Source organism: Eucyclogobius newberryi, unplaced genomic scaffold, assembly GCF_026437365.1.
Source record: "Eucyclogobius newberryi isolate DKJ021-1_F unplaced genomic scaffold, fEucNew1.0.hap1 SCAF_275, whole genome shotgun sequence".
In the NCBI taxonomy this organism is placed as follows: domain Eukaryota; kingdom Metazoa; phylum Chordata; class Actinopteri; order Gobiiformes; family Gobiidae; genus Eucyclogobius; species Eucyclogobius newberryi.
In genome coordinates, this window is record NW_027315918.1 from 1374 (window position 1) to 21397 (window position 20024).

The window sequence follows — 20024 nt, forward strand, 5'->3', positions numbered from 1 at the left end:
CCGCTTGTGTCGAGAAGCAACAAACAAAACTTTACCTTTGTCATCCCGACTCCGATGACATACACTTTGTTTGGGTTTGCAGGAGCCATGGCACTTGTTGTTGGCGGCAGCTTGGGTCAAAAGACTGAAGCTCTGCGGTGCGCGTCCCAATTTATTTTGACTCACGTCCCCATCCGTAGAGATCGTGTTTGGTGGTACGTTGTGTCACGCGGCTCACGAAAATGAGGTGACGTATTTGTTTTAATTTGATTTATTTGCCATAAAGTGCATGAGCATGTAATACATAAACATAACAGGAGTACTTTTACGGACTACGACAGTCTGAGGACTACAAAAAGTCTGAGGAATAAAGTCTGGCGGTAATGCAACAATTGGATGCCAACCGCCATAAAACAACAACAACAACAACAACATCAACAAATTGTTGTAAACATATATATATAATCACATGTAAATACAATTAAAAAAGCCAGGATAACACAAAAAAGCGCAAGCACTTATTTCCATTGTGGTCTTTGGTATAATGCGATATAAAGCATAATATTATAGATCCATGTGTAAAAGCCTCCCAAACACGCCATTTTCATTAATATTTGGTCAGCTTCAATAGTTCAAGGCCTAAAGTAGAAAAAAAACCGTCTTAATACTTTCACCTCTTTTTCTGCGCTTACTTTCATTAGCATCTTTTTTCACATTTATAGCAGCATGTAAATATAAATGTGTGTTGTTGATAATTAAAGAAAATAAACGAAAATAGAACAATAAGGATAAGATGAGATTTTGCCTTTTCAGTCTTGTATTGCATTTATTAAATTGGCACATCCTGTCAGCCTTATTTTATTGACTGAAATCATGATTCAGCTAACTTTAAATATCCCAAAAGAAAGTTTGCAGTCATAAATATAGAAAATAATATACCACACAGAGAAGTAAGTCACAGACAAAACAGAGTATTGAACACAGAGTATTGAAATGATGTCGGCAGTTACATCTGATGTTAGTAATCTGATTTCACAACTGTTCAAGTGTCAACATTATGCAGAAAAGGGAAAACTAATGTGGCAAAGATTCATTGTACTTAATGACTTAACAGCTAAAAAAAAAAAATCAACTAATTAACCGACACATCATGTCACAAGTGTTTTTGTTTATAATTTCTCTTGGGCATGTAAACACACAACAAAATAAAGTACATCTGATAGGTTTTTACAATTTTCCCTTGACCTGTTGTACAAATGATAGTTTCACACTAATCGAGTAGGTGTTTGAAGAGAAAACATTGTTAAATCTGTATAAAATGACAGGAAGTGACATCACATAAGGGACACTCATTCCAGTCAAAGTTTTTGCAGAATTTACTCAAAGAAACAATATTTTTGACTCTCTAAACATGAACTCAACAAAATAAAAGGTGCTCTCATATATTTTCAATTTTATTATATAAAAATTGTTACATTAGATGAGTTTTTGCCCAGAGTTTGATGGGCAATTTCCTTGTGAGATCATCAATTACAAATGGTAAGTGAAATTATAAGCCTAAAAAAAGTGCTATTCGGTGTTCATACATTATAAAATGTCATCCGTCAACCTGTTCACCACAATCAACACAAAAGTGGTGACACAGAGTAAATGTTATCCCAGCGAGCTTCACAGACAAGGAAATTTAGCACTGCCAGTTTTATTAACAATAAAAATATAATTGATTTAGTATTTAACAAGCTTTGGACATCTGACTGCATATTATTATTATTATTATTATTTTAGCACTTAATAAACTTGTGGGTTACTTCATATATTCCTACAGATTCCTTGACCTTCTCGTCGTAATCAGTCCAGTCCTGAAAATGTTTATTGTGGTTTGTTATAATTAATTGTTAAGACATTTCAAATAATGATCAGCCTTACTTTCTATCTTACTTTTTCCAAGAGGGTAATTTCGGGAAAAGGTGTCCCAGATTCAGCTCCTTCTGCTGCAAAGCCAGCCTGAAATGACAGAACAGAAAAGTGTTCGAATAATTTAAAATAATAATCCATATAATTATATGAATTCTCTGTCAACATAATATTCTTACTTGAGGCCAGAAGTCAACAGGTTCCAAACCTCGACATTCAAACTCTACCATTGTCTTGAAGCGTTCACTGTCCTCAGCCTAAAACAGAGGAACAGAGGAAAAGTACATGTATGAGAAGTTAAAAAGTACCAACTTCATCTTTATATAATTAATTTAACTTTACATTGAAGACGAGACATTGTATTTGAATAGGAAAATAAATCCTATTGAAGGTTTCAAGTAAAGGCAATGTATGTGTAAAAATTGCTCACACAAAAAATACAATACAAATCCAAAAGCCATACTTACATTGTATGGTGTAATTTTGTCCCCAAGGATATCTGTAAAATATTGATGTGGTTAATTAGAAACAACATGCATTTCTATGTATAGATTGCACAGAACATCTAGACTTTAGTTTGATACCAATAGAATTTTCCCGGGAGCAGAGTTTGCATTTTTGCACCATGCTAGCAGCTCCTCGTCCACCTTTTAGTGGAGTACTCTCCTGCAAAAATTGCACATATAATGACTAAACGCGTAAACCCCAACATAAATTGTCTTATGCTAATTAATTAAGAACTTACCATAAGAGTGACATATTGCCACTTATCTGAGATCTCTCCACAGTTGCCACACTTCAGCTATAACAGATAAAAGATCACAGTAACATCGATAATGATAATGCATATTAATAATTATGATAATGCATATGAATAATTATAGATTGCACAATGATTTATACATATCATGACACAATAATGAATAATAAAACTCAGTCAGTTTTATAACAAAGTAGTTTTCCAGGGCAGTAATCAGGTAAAATGACGAGTTACTTTTAAAAGTAATGCTACCCATCACTGAACATAACACATTATCAATTTTCAACTGACATTAGATCTAAATATGAATGAGTTTTTAAATATTAGCAACCAATTTGTACCCCCATGGTAAAAATGTTTGTTTGTTACAAAATATGGGGGAATAAAATGTTCTGGTCTTACAATCTTCACTTAAAGTATAATTGGGGTGGAAGGAATACTAAATTTAAAAAAAAATTAAGTTCGAAGTACTGTACCCGTTTAAAAAAACAAATATATATAAATTAAAGCATTCAATTTTGTGATTTAGACAAAGACTGTTGCTGTTCTTTGTTAGACAGGAGCAATTCCAATCATTTTCTTCATTTTAAAAATATCAGTTCAAACCATATGAAAAGTAGTTTTAACTTATGTACTTTCCATGAGCTCCAGTAAAACCTAAAACTCACGATTTTGCCTTCAACAATCTCTTCAATTAATGAGATCTTTGTAAATGTTTCTGAAAAAGGCTCTGGCACCACATACATCTGAGATGTTTCATTAGCCACAACCACACACCATGTTTGGAACATAATGCATTTGTTTAACTACAAACGTTTAAAGGGTCTGGATGAGCTAACATTAATAAAACTGTGTGGCGTCCTCGATCTCCAACAATGTAGTGTGTTAACACGTGGAGGTCAGAGGTCTGGAAGGCTCCCTACATCATGTACATGCGTTTAACAACATGCAGAGAAATGAATATTAACACAAAAGTAATGTCGCATTATCCTAAAGTTACCTTCAAAAACCAACGAAAGTCTTCCCCAACTGGCCGCACATTCGTGATATTTTCCAGCGTGGCTTTAAACTGTAGTCCAAATTTCTGTTAAAATATAGATTTAAAGAAACATGAGACTAAAATGACAAATAATTGACCATGGATCTGAGTAGAACATGCTACATGTACACACCACCATTTTGACGCCTTCACTGACTACTTGCTACGCTACGTTCAGGTACACACTGAAATCGTAAGATATTTTTCAAAGTACTGGGATTTCAACAGCAATTTCAATATATATATATATATATATATATATATATATATATATAATTCTGCCTATAAATTACATGCAGGCAATAGTTGTTCATACCGGATTTATGATACGCAGTCTGTTTGAATTGTGAGTTGCTATGATGCAAATATCGTGTAATTAATGCAAAAGACATAAAATCCCTCTGGTGAAATTACTTTTTGATACTTGTGCAATCCCAGGTCAGACTAATATCCATATAAAATGCAAAACAAACCATACACAATATTGTACAGCATTTTATTCATTAATAACCAATTGATTTGATTGAAATTAAAATGATCTCACGATCCAGTCAATCATTCTGTACAAATTGCTGGTAAAAATCAGTCACATCTTTATACAGAATGCAGATGTAGTACAAAAAAAGGAACAAAAAAGTTCTATTGCTATGGGGATGTATACTTTTTCACATTATTGTCCAGCATACCTGAGGCAACGGCATGTGACAGGCAGTCACACATACTAGAATGAATTAACCATGGCACATAAGTTTTCCCCCTCCATCCAAATCATATAAATGTACTTACTTTTATCAACTCAGTTTTTCCATGTGCCTATAACTTGTAACTTATTGAGTTAATTCATATTTATTGCAGAACCATGATCCACTTTTAAATAGACCATTCACACCCTGTCAGTTTAATGTGTTTCCCTTTGGCTTCAATTACTAGATGTTTATACATTTTTGAGTATGATCACATGTAATGAAGTCAGACATCCATTATGGAGAATATAATCCCATATATAGACTGTTCAGCATAATCCTGGACGTTAAAGATTTTCTGCATAAAAACATCAAACATCATATTTTAAATGCTCATCTTTGATGATACCCACCCAAAGATATTATCAACTTTCCCAAAGAGCTTCAAGTTTTTTTCCAGACATACATAATAACAAATTGATTCCCTCTTTATTCATTATGGGTATGGACTTCCATGAAGCAGCAGAGAATATATTAACAAAATACAACCTGGAGAGAGAAAAGTGATTTTCCACAAAGACATTAGGCCATGTCCTCCTTCCTTGTTACAAAATACTAAGCCCAACATTCAACAATTACACCAATACCAAGTGTAGTAATAATAAAAGGCATTGCAATTCTTTGATTCTTAAATATGTTGACCCCCAGTGGGCATTATTTACAGCACTCTCCACACCCCTCTTCGCACTGAAGAGGGGTGTAACGAGGTCAATGGGGACGGCTGCTCGACTCTGAGGTCCTTCGTTGCCGTGGGGTACAGTGGCCGTTTATGCACCCGTTGTGTCGCTTGTTTAGTCCACCATTCAGAATGTCTTGAATGTGCTGCACTATCAAGTTTATAGCCACTGTAAAAGAGGAATTGTGAAGACAAAACAATGTTAAATCTAGCAAAATATCCACCTAATGTTGTTAAAGAATGTTTGCAGAAACAATACTTTAATCCATAGCCAGAGTACAGTGAACTAATCTATTTTTTGCCTAGAATTGCCAACAACTCAGTCGGCTGTGAACCGAGTTGTTCACAAAGCATACAGCCAATTCAAAATGCTATTCAATTTATTACACATAATTGAGGAACAAATTTGATCAGATTTCTTTGTAGATGTGGATAAAAGGGTATGGTTATAATCCAGTTTTACGGTATCATTTTATCCCTTTTTGTTCGATGGATGATCTTACCAAGATTGTCAGCACCTCGAGGAATGATGACGTCTGCATATTTCTTTGTCTGAAAAGTAAAGAGATGGTTCAATCTACTCGAACACCAAATACATAGCCCTCCATAGGCCAAACTTACTGGTAAGCAGAATTCTTCAAAGGCTGGTTTTACAAAAGTTATGTATTGTGCCAACACTTGCTCCAACTCTCTTCCACGCTGGCCTATATCTCTGAGAACTGAAATAAAAACAACACTAAAAAATGTGTGTGTATGCATACACATGGACACTAATCTTTCTGCCTCAAACCTCGACGTGACAGGCGTGTATCTGGATCTGTGTCGACAAATAGCTTCATTTGGAAAAGGTCTCTGATCTCCTGAGAATAAAACATCAGGATCCCCTCAAACAGGACCACATCGGCAGGGTACACAGTCACAAACTCGTCTTTTCTGTAACCATGAACAAAATGCACAAATGCCTTGAGTAGTTGTAACTTAACCTTATTGAAATATAAAAATGTTTACAAGTTGTCTCACCTGGAATGGGTCACAAAGTCATAAACTGGGATCTGAACGGTCTTTCCCTGCAAGATGAGTTTTAGTGTTTGTGTGACCAGTTCATTGTCAAAGGCATCTAAAAAGAAGACAACGTTAAATAAATGTAAAATATGAACACACATTTCCTATTGACACTAGTGTGGTGTCGAAACATGGGTCTCTTTCGCTGCACATTAGGTGATCAAGCAATCTCCCCTACGTAACAGGTGCCTGTTACGGTCACAGCTAAAGCAGCTGTCTCTGTAAAAGGCCTGCTGACGAGGTACATTTAAAATCAGCCATGAAAGGAAGTAGTTACACGAGGGTCAATGTATGGTTCCATAAAAGGTGCTACTCTTCAGCCAAAACCCTGTGAATAATGGTGATTACCACGTGCTGCCAACTAAACTCCCACCACCGCAGACATTGGATAAGTGCAATGTAACGGCCACATGATTTCTGCTGGCCTGTATACTGGAATCTTCTTCACACTTTGAAAGTACCTGGATGGTCAAAGTTGTACTGGCCCTTTAGTGCCTTGGCCTTTTGGTCAGGAGTCAACACTTTGTAGAAGCTGTCCTGGCTGAGAATAGCCACCTGCCTCTGGTGATGGTCAATCTTGTTCTGTCCCAGCAATTCCATTATCTTCTCACACACAGAGGACTAAAAGAAAAGATAGTTAAATTCAAGTCAAGGGCAGCACAGTGTATGTTTGATATTCAAGAGCCCATGACCGGGAGCGGCTTGTGTATTTGTAAAGTTTAAAAAGCTCACACCCTCAATTATTGTTTACAATAGGCTTTGGGGCCCTTTCAGACAGGATTTTGAGTATTTGCTAGACTACTACTACTATAAGACTACTGCTATGACGATGCAGCGAAAATCAAAACAAAGCCTTTTCTCCCTCATGTGGCTGAGGAAGCTAAATATGCAGACGTGTCAGTGTACCAATCTGAGACAAAGGTTAGGAGGGGCAAAAAGGGAAAGGAACTGAAGACAATAGTCTGTGCACTTGCTTCTGTAGAGCACAATGTGTTCATACAAATAGAATCGACCTGTAACTCTGTAGGGACTGATTTGCACTAAACAAATCGATTCATTGACTTGAAAATAAGCCGAAATGTAGATGGCTACAACACATATGAACAGCAATGATCCAATATGATTGAAGCAACCAACAAGCCCACGTCCTGGTCCTGTTTACAAACACAGTGGGCCCGTGAGGCGTGCGCCTTTATAAATAGAAGCACTGGAGGGCGCTGGTTAGCAGTAGCATCCACGTTGACCATTGTCTAACGGCTAGCGATATGAAGGAATTCAGCAGTAACTTGAGGAAATGGCACCACATCACAGTGTGACAGAGGAGGCAAGTGGATTCTTTCACTATTATGTTCAAAAGAATGATAAACCAATCAGTCAGTTGTCAAATACAAACTAAACCCTCCCCGCTAAGGCCACGCGGTCAACTCCACCAGCCGGCGGCTGACCGGGCTCTGCCGTGAACCCGCGATTAAGACAAACCATGTCAAGTGAATAAAATACTAATTTAAAATCTGACCTTGCCACTGGCAGTGCCACCGGACACACCGATTAAAAAAGGCTGCCGAATAATGTCGGCACTCTCGGCCCGGTCCTTCAGATGTGTCTCCGTGTCCCCGGCCATGCTGCCACTGTGCGGCCGAGCGGCGGCGACGGAACGTCAGCGCGCTCAAGCTCCGCCCACACCCACGCTTTGCATTATTTAAACATTATTTAAACGTACCCTAACAATAACTTTGACATATATTGTTCACCACGTGCAATTAATTGGATTTAATTTTCAACAGAAAATGTGTGTCGTTTCCATCTAGATTGATTTAATTTATGGAGAAGCTTGACGTCCGCTGTAGTTCCGGTCCCGCCCACAGAGTAACGTTACCGACCAACTCTAGTGCAACTTCATAAAGTAACTCCGAAAATCTGCTATTTATGCTCATGACCGGGTTAGATAGTACCGTAACGTTACAGCAAAGTAAGTTTAACTCATATTATACTCTCATGGTTTAACCTGAGCAAACAAAGCGGTCAATCATGTACGCCGATTAAACGTTAGATATTCGTGTTGTGAACATAACATAAGTCTTAACAGATCCGATCTCGTCATGCTCCGGAGGCTGGCCTTGCACCCCTGTCGTCCCGCTTCGCTGGGGCTGGTGAAATGGGTCTCCACGGGGTCTGTAAATATCACGGAGCCACTGAACTTTTGGGCTGGAGAGAGAAGATCAAGCACCCAGAAAAGCAACGGGGAAAACGTATATGAACCAGCAACAGGCGAGACACTTTATTTTTGCAAATACTGACCTTTGAACCCAACACACGGGTTTGTTACTCGCCCTCTCATTCTGTAAGACGTGTAATGCTTTGCAGGACGTGTTTTGTGCCAGTTACACCCGTGTGGTCGTGATGATGTCTATGAGGCTGTGAACAATGCCAAATCAGCCTTCTACCACTGGAGCAAACTGTCCGGGATGGAGAGGGCCAGGATCTTAATCGAAACTGCCCATATTATTGAGGTAGTCTTATAGGGCCAACTTGTTTGAAAACTTTGATCATATATATTTGACAAAAATGGTATCATTTTCTTCATATTTTTATCAAATGTTTTGTGCAGAGCAGAAGAGAGGAGATTGCCCAGATGGAAGTTATCAATAATGGAAAGTCCATTACAGAGGCTCGTTTGGATGTGGATTCTGCCAGACTTTGTATAGAGTACTACGCGGGGTTGGCCAGCACCCTGTCAGGTTAAAAGCCCTTTAACATTTTTCACTAAATGCTCAGATACTAGATCATGAGGTCATAAGGTTCCCAGACAACTATTATTCACCTGTAAATGTAAATGTTTAAAGCATATTCTGCCACATTATGTTTCACCTCAATCATGCTTCTGTTCAATTTAGAATGTATTTGTTTGCAAACTGGTCAGTTGATTCTGATACTATAACCTTCAGGCCAACATGTCCAGTTGCCAGGTGGATCCTTTGCCTACACTCGAAGAGAGCCTTTGGGTGTGTGTACAGGCATCGGTGCATGGAACTATCCTTTTCAAATCGCTGCTTGGAAATCTGCTCCAGCTCTGGCCTGTGGTATTGAAACGTTTTTGCTAACACTGGATACTTTACCTTTTACTTTAGAATCTAGACACTTTGCGAGATGAACTTTCAATGACCCTCACAGGAAACGCTATGGTCTTCAAGCCATCGCCAGTGACCCCAGTGACGGCCGTGTTATTAGCGGAAATATATGGTCAAGCTGGTGCTCCACAGGGGCTTTTCAACGTTGTTCAGGGTGAGCAAGAAACTGGCCGACTACTGTGCCAGCACCCTGACATCGCCAAGGTGTCTTTTACTGGAAGTGTACCCACAGGCAAAAAGGTTAGTCTTTAAGTCAGCAATACAGTCCATGTCCATGTTACCATTTACTATAGTTTCTGTTTCTCAGATTATGGAAATGGCGTCTCAAGGTGTCAAACCTGTGACTCTTGAACTTGGAGGAAAGTCTCCTCTTCTGATATTTAGTGACTGTGAGCTGGAGAACGCAGTGAAAGGAGCGCTTATGGCCAATTTTCTGTCTCAAGGCCAGGTATTGATCTCATCTTTAAAATATTTGTCTTTTAGTACTTTATTTTTGAATAAATCTATTTATTTCTCTAACTGTTATAGGTGTGTAGCAACGGAACACGGGTTTTTGTTCAGAAAGATATTCTTCCAGAGTTTGTGGAGGAGGTTGTGAAGAGGACTAAGTTGATAGAAATAGGTGACCCACTGCTGGAGACTACTCGGATGGGAGCACTGGTCAACAAGCCACACTTAGACAAAGTGTTATCCTATGTCAATCAGGCAAAGAAAGAGGTATTTTGTCAAGTTGTTCTTATGGTTTGTATTGTATGTTTATGTCATGTCAGAGTAATAACTAAATAAAAATGTTGTTGAAGGGAGCTAATGTTTTGTGTGGAGGGGAAGTGTTTGTCCCATCGGATCCCAAACTTAAAGATGGATTCTACATGACTCCATGTGTACTTGGTTAGTTAGATGCATAAGTAATCTACACGATTCAACAAGAGTGATTCAATCTATTTTCCAAGGCCTTTACAATGAATCTTAACGTCTGTGTTTTTGAGGAATCTGCACTGACGAGATGACTTGTGTGAAGGAGGAAATCTTTGGTCCTGTCATGTCTGTGTTGTCGTTTGACTCTGAAGAGGAAGTGCTGCACAGAGCAAATGACACTGATTTGGGACTGGCTGCTGGAGTTTTTACCAGGTAAGTCAGACTGAAAGAATTCCTTAAAATAGTTTCCTGGTTAGATGAATTATGTTAGCTCATTCTTTTTCATGGTCATAGGGATGTGAGAAGAGCCCATCGGGTTGTTGAACATCTGAAGGCTGGATCCTGTTTTATCAATAACTACAACATAACACCTGTGGAAGTGCCTTTTGGAGGTTTTAAGATGTCAGGTACAGATTGGTGATGATTTAATGATTAATAACAAATCATCTTTAAACCTCACAATCATGTCGTGTTTTGTACTTTGCTAGGTGTTGGACGAGAGAATGGACAAGTCACAATAGAGTATTACTCACAGCTGAAGACTGTTTATGTGGAAATGGGAAATGTGGACAGTCTTTTCTAATATACATACATATATATATATTATATATAATTATACGTTTCAGGTCTGGGAAGATACTTGAAGAAAATAGCAACAGCAATCACATTTGATTTTAAATGTTCTTTGATAAATGCCAACAGTACCAAGCCAGTATTTGGTGTTAATTGTGTCATAGAAGATTATGTTAATTGCCAAAACTTTATTTAATTAAGAATGTAATTATTGTGCACTATTTACAAGCTAAATATATATTAAATGTGATAATTATCTCATTATAAAGATGGCCAGATGAACAGAAAGTATTTAACACATTTTTATTCAAAATACACAGGATCTTACATATTAGGAACTATTTAGTGTATATGCTTGACTTAAAAGGGTTTGAAGACAAAATATTTTATGTCAAAAATAATAAATAACAAAGATCAAATACATTTTTAAATTCAAAGTAAACAAAGCAACAATTTATATTTATGTAACTGAGAACCACTGTAGAAACTAGATCATTTTTTTCCTTTTGTCCTGTCGCTTGGCCGTGGCCTTTCGCTGTGAAAAATACAAATGATCTTTAATGTGACTGTGTGTGATTTTACAAACTGCTACATTTAAAACATGTATTTCCTTTTTACCTTTGCCAGAGGTCGTGTAGGCTTCTTGAACTGCGCTGACTCTATTTTGAAGGAAGAAGAATTGTGTCCCGTGAAGTGTTACTCTAAATAAATTAAACTAGCAGCACTTTTGCTTACCATCTTCTGAAGGAACATCCTCCTCATCCACCGTGTTCTGTTGATAACCCTGTTTGATTGAATGTCAAACATAAAAGCAAAGTATTTAGAGGCTCAACAAGACTAAATAAAAATATTTGTGGACTGACCGGTTTGCCATTTTTCTTGAGTTTGGTGTCTCGCAGGTGGTTTCCTTCTTGAAGCTTGGCCAGTCGACCTTGTTCTGCTGACACGCGCACCCTCAAAGTGTGGAAAGGTGATTGCACGTCACCAACCTTAAGATGTGGAATTAATCAAATGAATGAATTAAATCAATGAATTACATTTTTGTATTTTAAATTCAAGAGTTGAATCGTTGCCAACCTTAAAGTGAACGGCGGTGCCTTCAAACCACAAACTGTCACATTCACCCTCCTTGAAGCCAGGTGGTTCATAGTTCTCAGGGGTCACTGCAAACACAATGGTATGTTTATGAGCCATGTGAACACTGTTGAAACACTGGATCTCTTACTGTCGTCATAGTAGTAAAGCTTCATGGTCAGGCTGACGTTGTTGGGGAGGGAGCCCATGTTCTGCATAAGCAAAAACAGCTTCCGGATCAGCAACACAGACGCTCTTCTGGTGTCGTCTAGAGTCACCTGCATGTGCACGCCGTCGTTCCTGTAAAATAAGACGTTTGTCATCAATATTAAATTATCTACATGTTAATAAAACCATGCTTGTGCAGATCTTCTAACCTGAGGACGTTAAGCTCTGGTCCATTTGCTGTATATTTAAATTTAAATTGGTAGGACTCAATTATGCACTAAAAGAAACAAGCAGTTAAGTTTAAATTTAAGTTTATATGATCACATGTACTTTAATAGCTGAGTAACACTTACATTGGGATCATCAGGGTTGGTGTAGACCTATAATGATCAGAGTAGAAAAAGTTTCAGTTGTAGTCATCTGGACTCAGTTTGAAAAAGTAGACATTTCGACTCTCATCCAAGAGTCATTGTCAATAACAGAATTTAGGTCGAGAACTCCGATATTAATACTGTTCTGTGGTAAGACCCGCCCATTGGGAGGAGCCTTCCTGAAGTAGAAAGAGTTGTTGGTTTCAACAGAAACTCCCCCCTTGTATCTACCGAGCTAGCCTATTCAGAATCTTAATGGGCTGTTAAAACCTCTTTGTCTTAGTGAGACCCTGGCTCAACCACCCTGAGTACCTGATTAGCATTCGAATGCCCTGGTCCTTTACCTTTCCTTTCGAATAAACTACATTGCTCTGTTTTTGAGTCGGCAATTTGTCCTTTGGGTGAACCAGTTTTTGTCTTAAAGTGTTGCCTGGTTTAAAATAAACAGGGACTTCGTGTTGTCTAAAAATTCTCTGCAGTTTTTCCGACAGGCCAGACACATAAGGGATAGAAACTGGCCTGTCGGAAAAACTGCAGAGAATTTTTAGACAACACGAAGTCCCTGTTTATTTTAAACCAGGAAACACTTTAAGACAAAAACTGGTTCACCCAAAGGACAAATTGCCGACTCAAAAACAGAGCAATGTAGTTTATTCGATCCAATGCAGTGAAGAAAGCTGTAAAGAACGTTACATAGGTGAGACGAAACAGCCTCTACACAAGAGGCTTTATCAGCACAGAAGAAATACAAGTTCAGGTCCACAGAGTGCCGTGCATCTCCATCTTGAAGCCTCTAATCACTCGTTTGAAGACGGTGAGGTGAAGGTTTTAAGCAGGGAGAAAAGATGGTTTGAAAGAGGAGTCAAGGAAGCTATTTTTGTTAAAAAAGAAAGACCTTCTTTAAACAGAAATGGAGGGCTTAGGTTTAATCTTCCTGTTATCTATAATGGGTTACTGAACCCCTGGAAAGGTAAAGGACCAGGGCATTCAAATGCTAATCAGGTACTCAGGGTGGTTGAGCCAGGGTCTCACTGAGACAAAGAGGTTTTAACAGCCCATTAAGATTCTGAATAGGCTAGCTCGGTAGATACAAGGGGGGAGTTTCTGTTGAAACCAACAACTCTTTCTACTTCAGGAAGGCTCCTCCCAATGGGCGGGTCTTACCACAGAACAGTATTAATATCGGAGTTCTCGATCTAAATTCTGTTATTGACAATGACTCTTGGATGAGAGTCGAAACGTCTACTTTTTCAAACTGAGTCCAGATGACTACAACTGAAACTTTTTCTACTATGGAACACGCCTGGACGAATGAGGGATTACACCGATATAATGATCAGAGTAAAATTGTTATGCAAAGTATCTTACAACATGATAATTTTATAACTTACCCCAATAAACACAATCTGGAGCTGAACAAATTCCAAAATATAAAGATAAATGATTATTCATCCAATGCCACGTTTGCACTCAAATTGAAAAGATTACTTACATATCGCTTTTCTAATGCATCAAAGCAGCCCATCATCCTGAAACATGGAGAATATTTAGTTTATTTATAGTTATTATTAGTGTATTTTCAAGTATAACATTGTATAAATTGTTACCATTTCACCACTTTATTCGCTCCAGGGGTGTTGCAGTCTTCACGCAAGACTTTAATGCACAAATCTATCAACATAAAAGACATATTAAACGTGTAAACATAAATTATTGGTTTGATTTGTATTCAGCTGTGTATTCAATACTTATATCCCCACACATTTACCACACGTCGACCTGACCTCAAATAATAGCAGAAAAAGAGGGATTTGTTGTGGACTGTGGTGGAACATGGAGGAATGGACTCTAGACTAGATCATAACTGCAATTACACCTTATCATTTTCAGTTTTTAATCCATCATAACGCTCAGAGAGATTGGAATAGCCTCACTTTTTTAGAATTAATTTGGCCTCGATGAGAAAGTAGGACATTCTCCAGATAAAGTGGGATGAGGGGCCGAGGTGTGGTCATCCTACATTTATAGTTGACCTGAATGTTTCACCTTCCAAGTATCTGCTCCTGTAGGCGTCCTCCGGGAAGATGCCCCTGAGATAAGTTATGGAGGACACGGCCACGGCCATCATTCTCTTCACAAACACAAGCGAGGCCTGCTCGGTCTTCAAGTCTCCCTGAAACAGCCCTGTCCACTTTGAACACACCGAGTAAATATTAGTTTGCAGCGCATCTTTCACACGCTCAGTGCAGCTTGGAAATCACAAGATGGCGCCATTACTTTACGCGAGACGAGCCAAAGCGTGACAAAGCTAAATGTTGAAGTAATTTAACATTTTACACCACATGTGCGCCACAAAACATTCTATTGAAGATTTGTATTTCACTGCGTGTTGTAAAACTTGCCTCTGCTGTCGCCTCTTTGCTTTTCTTGACGCACATCTTGCTAGCAGACATTTTTACCTTGAACGTAGGTTTGGTTGAAAAAAATAAATGATACCGTAAAATCAATGACTTAACTCTGTGGTTTGCTTTCTACTTAGAACACAATGTCAAGGTGCAGCTAATGAATTGCTGATCGTCATCAATTATTTTTTTTCCCTGATTAATCAATCTGATATTCCCGCCTTCGTAAGTCGCTTTCAAAGACCCGTAAAAACACACGAAGCTCGCGGTTTGTTCAGTGATACACTGTGTTATGGATCCATAATATGTTTTATTATACTTCCGTGGGTTGGATAAAATATTTTTTTAAATGTTTAAACGTCAGAATTATGCAATTATTGTCATAATTACTTTACTTCCGTACTTGCAGTTTGTTTTTATGGACGATTAAATTAATTGCTGGCTTTCCTACCCCACAAAAGTATCCATTTGATAAACACGTCACATCATAAACCTTTCAGAAACAAGTCACAAAAAAGGCTTACATTGTCCTTTTTATTCCAAATGCTTTATAAAAAAGAAAATTATAATAATTTGTTATGATAGAATTGCCCCAGTAATTTGAGGCTTGAAAAACACACATTACATTAATATAAGATATACGTAATATTTTTATATTTAAAGTAATTATCTCAAGATATCTAGACAAAACACATGTTCACAGGACAAACTTCTTTGAAGCTACAGCAGGCAGCAGATCTTGGCCTTGGGTTTATTACTGCTTGGAGAAAAAGTCTTTACTCTTTTGGACGTCTGGTTTGATGGTGTCACTTCCTGGTTTCCAGCCGGCAGGGCAGACTGAAAAGATAAGCTGGTAATGAGTTCTGGTCCAGAAGACAAAACAGCAAACATGTACCAATATCATTTTAACAGCTAGAAAGGAGTAGCAAATAAGATTTTATTAGGCTATGGTTCTGCCATTTCTTAAATGTTTATATGTCTTGTTTTTGCAAAGCTTGTTTATACCTTCTCCATGTTTGTCAGTGAACTGAAATGCTTGGACCAGGCGCAGGGTTTCATCAACAGAACGACCCACTGGGATGTCATTGATGGTGATCTGCCTTAGAATGCCGTTGGTGTCAATAATGAAAAGACCCCTGAAAAGCCACACAAGACACAATGATCTGCCTGGCAAAATGACAATGATAAACGTTACTGTATGAGCAGAAGTGTATAGAACTAGACCTGTACGCAATTCCCTCATCCTCCTTCAGGACGCCGTAATCTGTGGAAATTGTGCGCCGTGTGTCAGATACGAGGGGGATCTTCATTGCACCCAGACCACCCTGCTTTCGAGGCGTGTTGCACCTGTAACATCACAGACAGGAACCCTATTAGGACCTTTGACATGTGTTACAGTGACAGTGAGTGTATTTCTGTTTTGAATCGTGCCATGCAAAGTGTGAGAAATGTGAATCCGTGGAGGCAGCGATGACTTCACATCCGATCTTCCTAAATTCATCTGCTGCATCACTGAAGGCAATGATTTCCGTTGGACACACAAAGGTGAAATCCAGTGGATAAAAGAAAAACACCACGTATTTTCCTGGTAAAAGACAAGAATCCTATTGTAAGTATCAACATGAAATGGTCTGTGCAATTGAAGCCTAATTACATGCAGTCTTTGTGGTGCAAATTCACCACCACACAAAGGATCAACCACGGTATATGAATGTGTTGTACCTCTGTAATCAGACAGCTTTATGTCCTTAAAATCCATATCAGGCATCACTGCTTTGGCAGTGAAATCAGGGGCCAGTTGGCCAATTTGTGCTTTGCCTGCAGACATCTTCGACCTAATGAAGGATTTTGACATGAGTTATAGCAAGATTTGATGAAACCAAAAAAAAAAAAAAAAAGTAAAAACGGGTTAGTAAAAAAAAAAAAAGGTTAGTACTTTGGAGTAACAGTTTGCTGTATTATTCTATCCTTTGCAAAGACCAAGTTTTTCAAAAATGTTTTATACCCAGCAAATAGCTTATACTAAAACCGAAGCAAATCGTCTTGGATCAGTTCTGATTTTACTGCGGGATAGGCTCCAGTCACCCGCGACCCCGAAAGGGAACAAGCGGTAGAAAATGGATGGATGGATGGATTTGTATCCTCCTGAAGCGTGGGAGCAAGTGTAGAACTCTAGATATTACCACAATAAAATAACCTAACAACATTGATGAAGACCTGTTGAATATTATCTGAAGTAAACCAACACATATCACACCAATTCAAAAGTGTTTCAAAAATACACGCATACTACTCCCACCCAAAACCTAAAAACAGCAGTAGTGTAATAATAATACTTTTAGGAGATTTACGCACCTTATTTTGGATTTGGTGCGTCCGGAGCAGCTGAGAGCGGAATGCGCACAGATCTCGGAGATGGGGACATTTATAGGCTGAAGCACAAAGTCTCGCGAGAGGAAGAAGAATGTGATCCTGGACCACTTGTGTTCAGGAGCCTCAGGGGCCTGGGCTCTCAAACACACACACACAGCATGACTTTGCACATTTTTGTTATCAACTTTTCATGCTTTTCGGAATCACAAGGATGTAGTACGGTAATGTTTTACAGTTAGGCCGCACCCACTTTCCAATAAAGACCCAAGCCTAACCTTGAAGTTAATACTAGTTATAATATACATAGTCATTACTTTTGTTCTATTATAACAATCGTTTCCGTTTATATTTGAGTTGATTAATGCATAATATCCGTTCAAATAGAGTGTAGGAGTTTTTATGTTTTGAACGTTAAAGTTTCAGAAAAAAATCCACAAATGTTGAAATGTATTAAAGATAAGGCTATTTGTTAGAGATTGGCTCCACAAACCTGGCAAATTAACCTGTAGTGTGTTTATACTGACAGAAACATTGAACTGTGTGTACATTTTTGTTGGATAGGTCTAGTAATTACAGAGATGTTAATCATAAAGCAGATAAACAAATCCATAATCCAACAGTTAAACAACACATTTTACCATAAAATGATCTGTCTCAAGCTCAGTTTCAAAAGTTTTTCTAGATTGTTGTGACGTGAACACAATCTGCAGATATAGTAACCAAAAATCAGGTGAAAACATTTGCCATTCAGCTCAATTGTAGAGATTCATTCTGACATACCAATTCTCTCAAGTAAGTTTAACAATGGCCTGCCTTTGTGAACTGTGCTTTAATTGCATTATTGTGCGTATACTTCCTTCTCACAATGTTTATTCAGTGACTCTGAGTCATTCTTACCCCATAAAATGACCTGCAAAATCTATTTATTGATATGCTTCATTATCAAGTCTTTCAGTAACTTCAAACAAAATACTAAATTCGCAACAATTATTAATGATCCTCCTTAGCCTAGATTTTAGGTTTTTTGTTGTTGTTGTGAATATTACTGTCTGTACCACTTTTTAAAATGGCTTTCACTTGAAATCTAGAATCTAACAAAGCAGAACAGAAAGGAGAAGTGAGGCAGCCTACTGTGTGGGTAAAACAGGCAACCAAAATTCAACACAACTAATTATTGTGTCAAATTCAACGCGTCATTCAATGCAAATTTGTCTCGCTACAGCCTCTGAGATTAAATACATTTTGTGTCTACTGCTTCCACCTCTTGTCTCATTTCTGAGCAGTCGCTATAGCAATGTCCCTGCGTCTCCCGGGCAACCCATCAAGGGCCCAGATAAGAGGAGACACAAATAATGATCTTCAGAGGCTCAGCAGAGGGACGCTGATCAAATGCCCCCATGCAGGCTCGCGTCACTATCACACACACACACACAACGCACTTACAATTAAAGCATCTGCCCAAATAACGCAAAATGTCTGAAGTATGATTCAAAAGGTTGTGTTTGCATCTGTTTCACAAAGCGTAGGCCCATAAATCTGAAGTCAGGAGGCGGACCCCAGACCTTATTTTTTGGAGGGGCTAAAGGTGTGTTAAGTTCTTCCATTTAGGGCTGCAGCGATTAATTGGGATAATAATAACGACTAGTCAACTACTGCTACTTTTACTAAATATCATATTTTGATGGCATTATAGTTACAACACATAAAACAAACAAAAGACTATGACAGTGGTAACATCAAATCAAAACATTTCAAAAAATATTTTAATCAATAGTAGGCCACAATATTTTCTATTTAGAAGCTTCAAGTCAGCATATTTCAACATTTGATTTGGTTAAATGTAGCCTATAAAGATGAAATATTAGTCTACTACTATTACTATTAAAATAAGTGTTAGCTGCAGCCCTACTAACATGTTGGTGCTCAAATAAATGTAGTTTGCACCCTGCAGTGATATATATTTAAAAACACTAATAAACACTAATTCATTCTTTTATTGTATATTAAACACTAGGTTCAGATTCTGATTCTGAGGTGATTCCCATTTGAATTATTTAGGATGAGATTGATGTCCAACGATAAAGAGACCAAACCCCCTGCCTGCCTGGCACCACACCTGAGACAATACCTGAGGATAATTGGTTTCCAGACTTATCTTTGGATCATCTCTTGAGAGATCATGGTCCTGTGCCATAATGCTGATCATTCACAGCAGGAAATGATTGCTATTCACAAAGGACCAAATGTGGGGGTTAAGTTCCAAGCTGTAAAACATATGAAAAATATGATTGATTGATTTATAACTTGAAAGACTTTGTTGGATTTAAAGGAGGCTTTAATGATTAATAGACAAAATTGAGACTAGTCGACAATAAAAAATAATTGTAGATGCGTTTTGAAAATAGTAATTGCTATCTTGAATATGCAGACTCTAAAGGTAATACTAAAACGCAACAAAAAATACCTTTTATAACAAAGACAGCAGCATTATTAAACCAAAATGTCAAAAAAAAAAAAAAAACACAATACACAGTCATCACAGTTCAACATTTATTTGGTTGATGATCTATTGTAAAAAATAAAATCGCCGACTGGTCGACTACTAAAATAATCGTTAGTTTGATATTTTTATGAAATTGTGTGTTCGTGTAGCTGTCCCTTTAAGGATTTTCCCGCGCTGGATCACAGGACCGGAAGTGTCGCAGGAAGCGCATGAGCGTATGAATAGCCCGCGCCAAACTCCAGCAACAAAGAAAGCGTTTCTCCCGAGCCGCCCAGGAGGACACCCGCACACCGCAGCATCGCGTTTACCTTTACTGCTCCTTCAAGTGAGTAACATTTTGAGCT

The 20024-nt window shown here is 38.1% G+C and overlaps 5 protein-coding genes across 6 annotated transcripts; 1 reads left to right on the top strand and 4 right to left on the bottom strand.

Moving 5' to 3' along the window:
* Positions 1–1385: 1385 nt before the first annotated feature.
* Positions 1386–3878, bottom strand: LOC140372690 (CXXC motif containing zinc binding protein-like). The gene is made up of 8 exons (XM_072459792.1): positions 3826–3878; positions 3654–3737; positions 2639–2695; positions 2478–2559; positions 2361–2392; positions 2073–2150; positions 1918–1983; positions 1386–1838 (listed from the first exon to the last, which is right to left on the bottom strand). Exons 1-8 carry the CDS (start codon positions 3829–3831, stop codon positions 1761–1763), a joined length of 483 nt encoding a protein of 160 aa, XP_072315893.1. The 5' UTR covers positions 3832–3878; the 3' UTR covers positions 1386–1760.
* Positions 3879–4919: 1041 nt separating this feature from the next.
* On the bottom strand, positions 4920–7846 carry LOC140372693 (uridine-cytidine kinase 2-B). The gene is made up of 7 exons (XM_072459794.1): positions 7690–7846; positions 6635–6794; positions 6132–6228; positions 5902–6044; positions 5733–5830; positions 5615–5663; positions 4920–5280 (listed from the first exon to the last, which is right to left on the bottom strand). Exons 1-7 carry the CDS (start codon positions 7792–7794, stop codon positions 5144–5146), a joined length of 789 nt encoding a protein of 262 aa, XP_072315895.1. The 5' UTR covers positions 7795–7846; the 3' UTR covers positions 4920–5143.
* Positions 7847–8026: 180 nt separating this feature from the next.
* On the top strand, positions 8027–11651 carry LOC140372678 (4-trimethylaminobutyraldehyde dehydrogenase B-like). Of its 2 annotated transcripts, none has more exons than XM_072459776.1 (12): positions 8027–8142; positions 8251–8441; positions 8538–8683; positions 8782–8911; positions 9119–9253; positions 9345–9541; positions 9609–9749; positions 9830–10018; positions 10102–10189; positions 10288–10429; positions 10511–10623; positions 10705–11651. In XM_072459776.1, exons 2-12 carry the CDS (start codon positions 8273–8275, stop codon positions 10797–10799), a joined length of 1545 nt encoding a protein of 514 aa, XP_072315877.1. In that variant the 5' UTR covers positions 8027–8142; positions 8251–8272; the 3' UTR covers positions 10800–11651. The 2 variants fall into 2 exon arrangements, with proteins under 2 accessions (XP_072315877.1, XP_072315878.1); XM_072459777.1 differs by having other exon boundaries at positions 8030–8142; positions 8260–8441.
* On the bottom strand, positions 11505–14625 carry LOC140372694 (HORMA domain-containing protein 1-like). Its single transcript, XM_072459795.1, has 10 exons — positions 14449–14625; positions 14010–14073; positions 13895–13931; positions 13794–13814; positions 12385–12411; positions 12241–12308; positions 12015–12163; positions 11867–11952; positions 11653–11778; positions 11505–11573 (listed from the first exon to the last, which is right to left on the bottom strand). Exons 1-10 carry the CDS (start codon positions 14528–14530, stop codon positions 11505–11507), a joined length of 729 nt encoding a protein of 242 aa, XP_072315896.1. The 5' UTR covers positions 14531–14625.
* Positions 14626–15436: 811 nt separating this feature from the next.
* On the bottom strand, positions 15437–17241 carry LOC140372679 (peroxiredoxin-1). Its single transcript, XM_072459778.1, has 6 exons — positions 17160–17241; positions 16527–16639; positions 16236–16389; positions 16029–16151; positions 15810–15940; positions 15437–15641 (listed from the first exon to the last, which is right to left on the bottom strand). The coding sequence occupies exons 2-6, from the start codon at positions 16630–16632 to the stop codon at positions 15559–15561; spliced, it is 597 nt and encodes a 198-aa protein (XP_072315879.1). The 5' UTR covers positions 16633–16639; positions 17160–17241; the 3' UTR covers positions 15437–15558.
* Positions 17242–20024: the final 2783 nt, after the last annotated feature.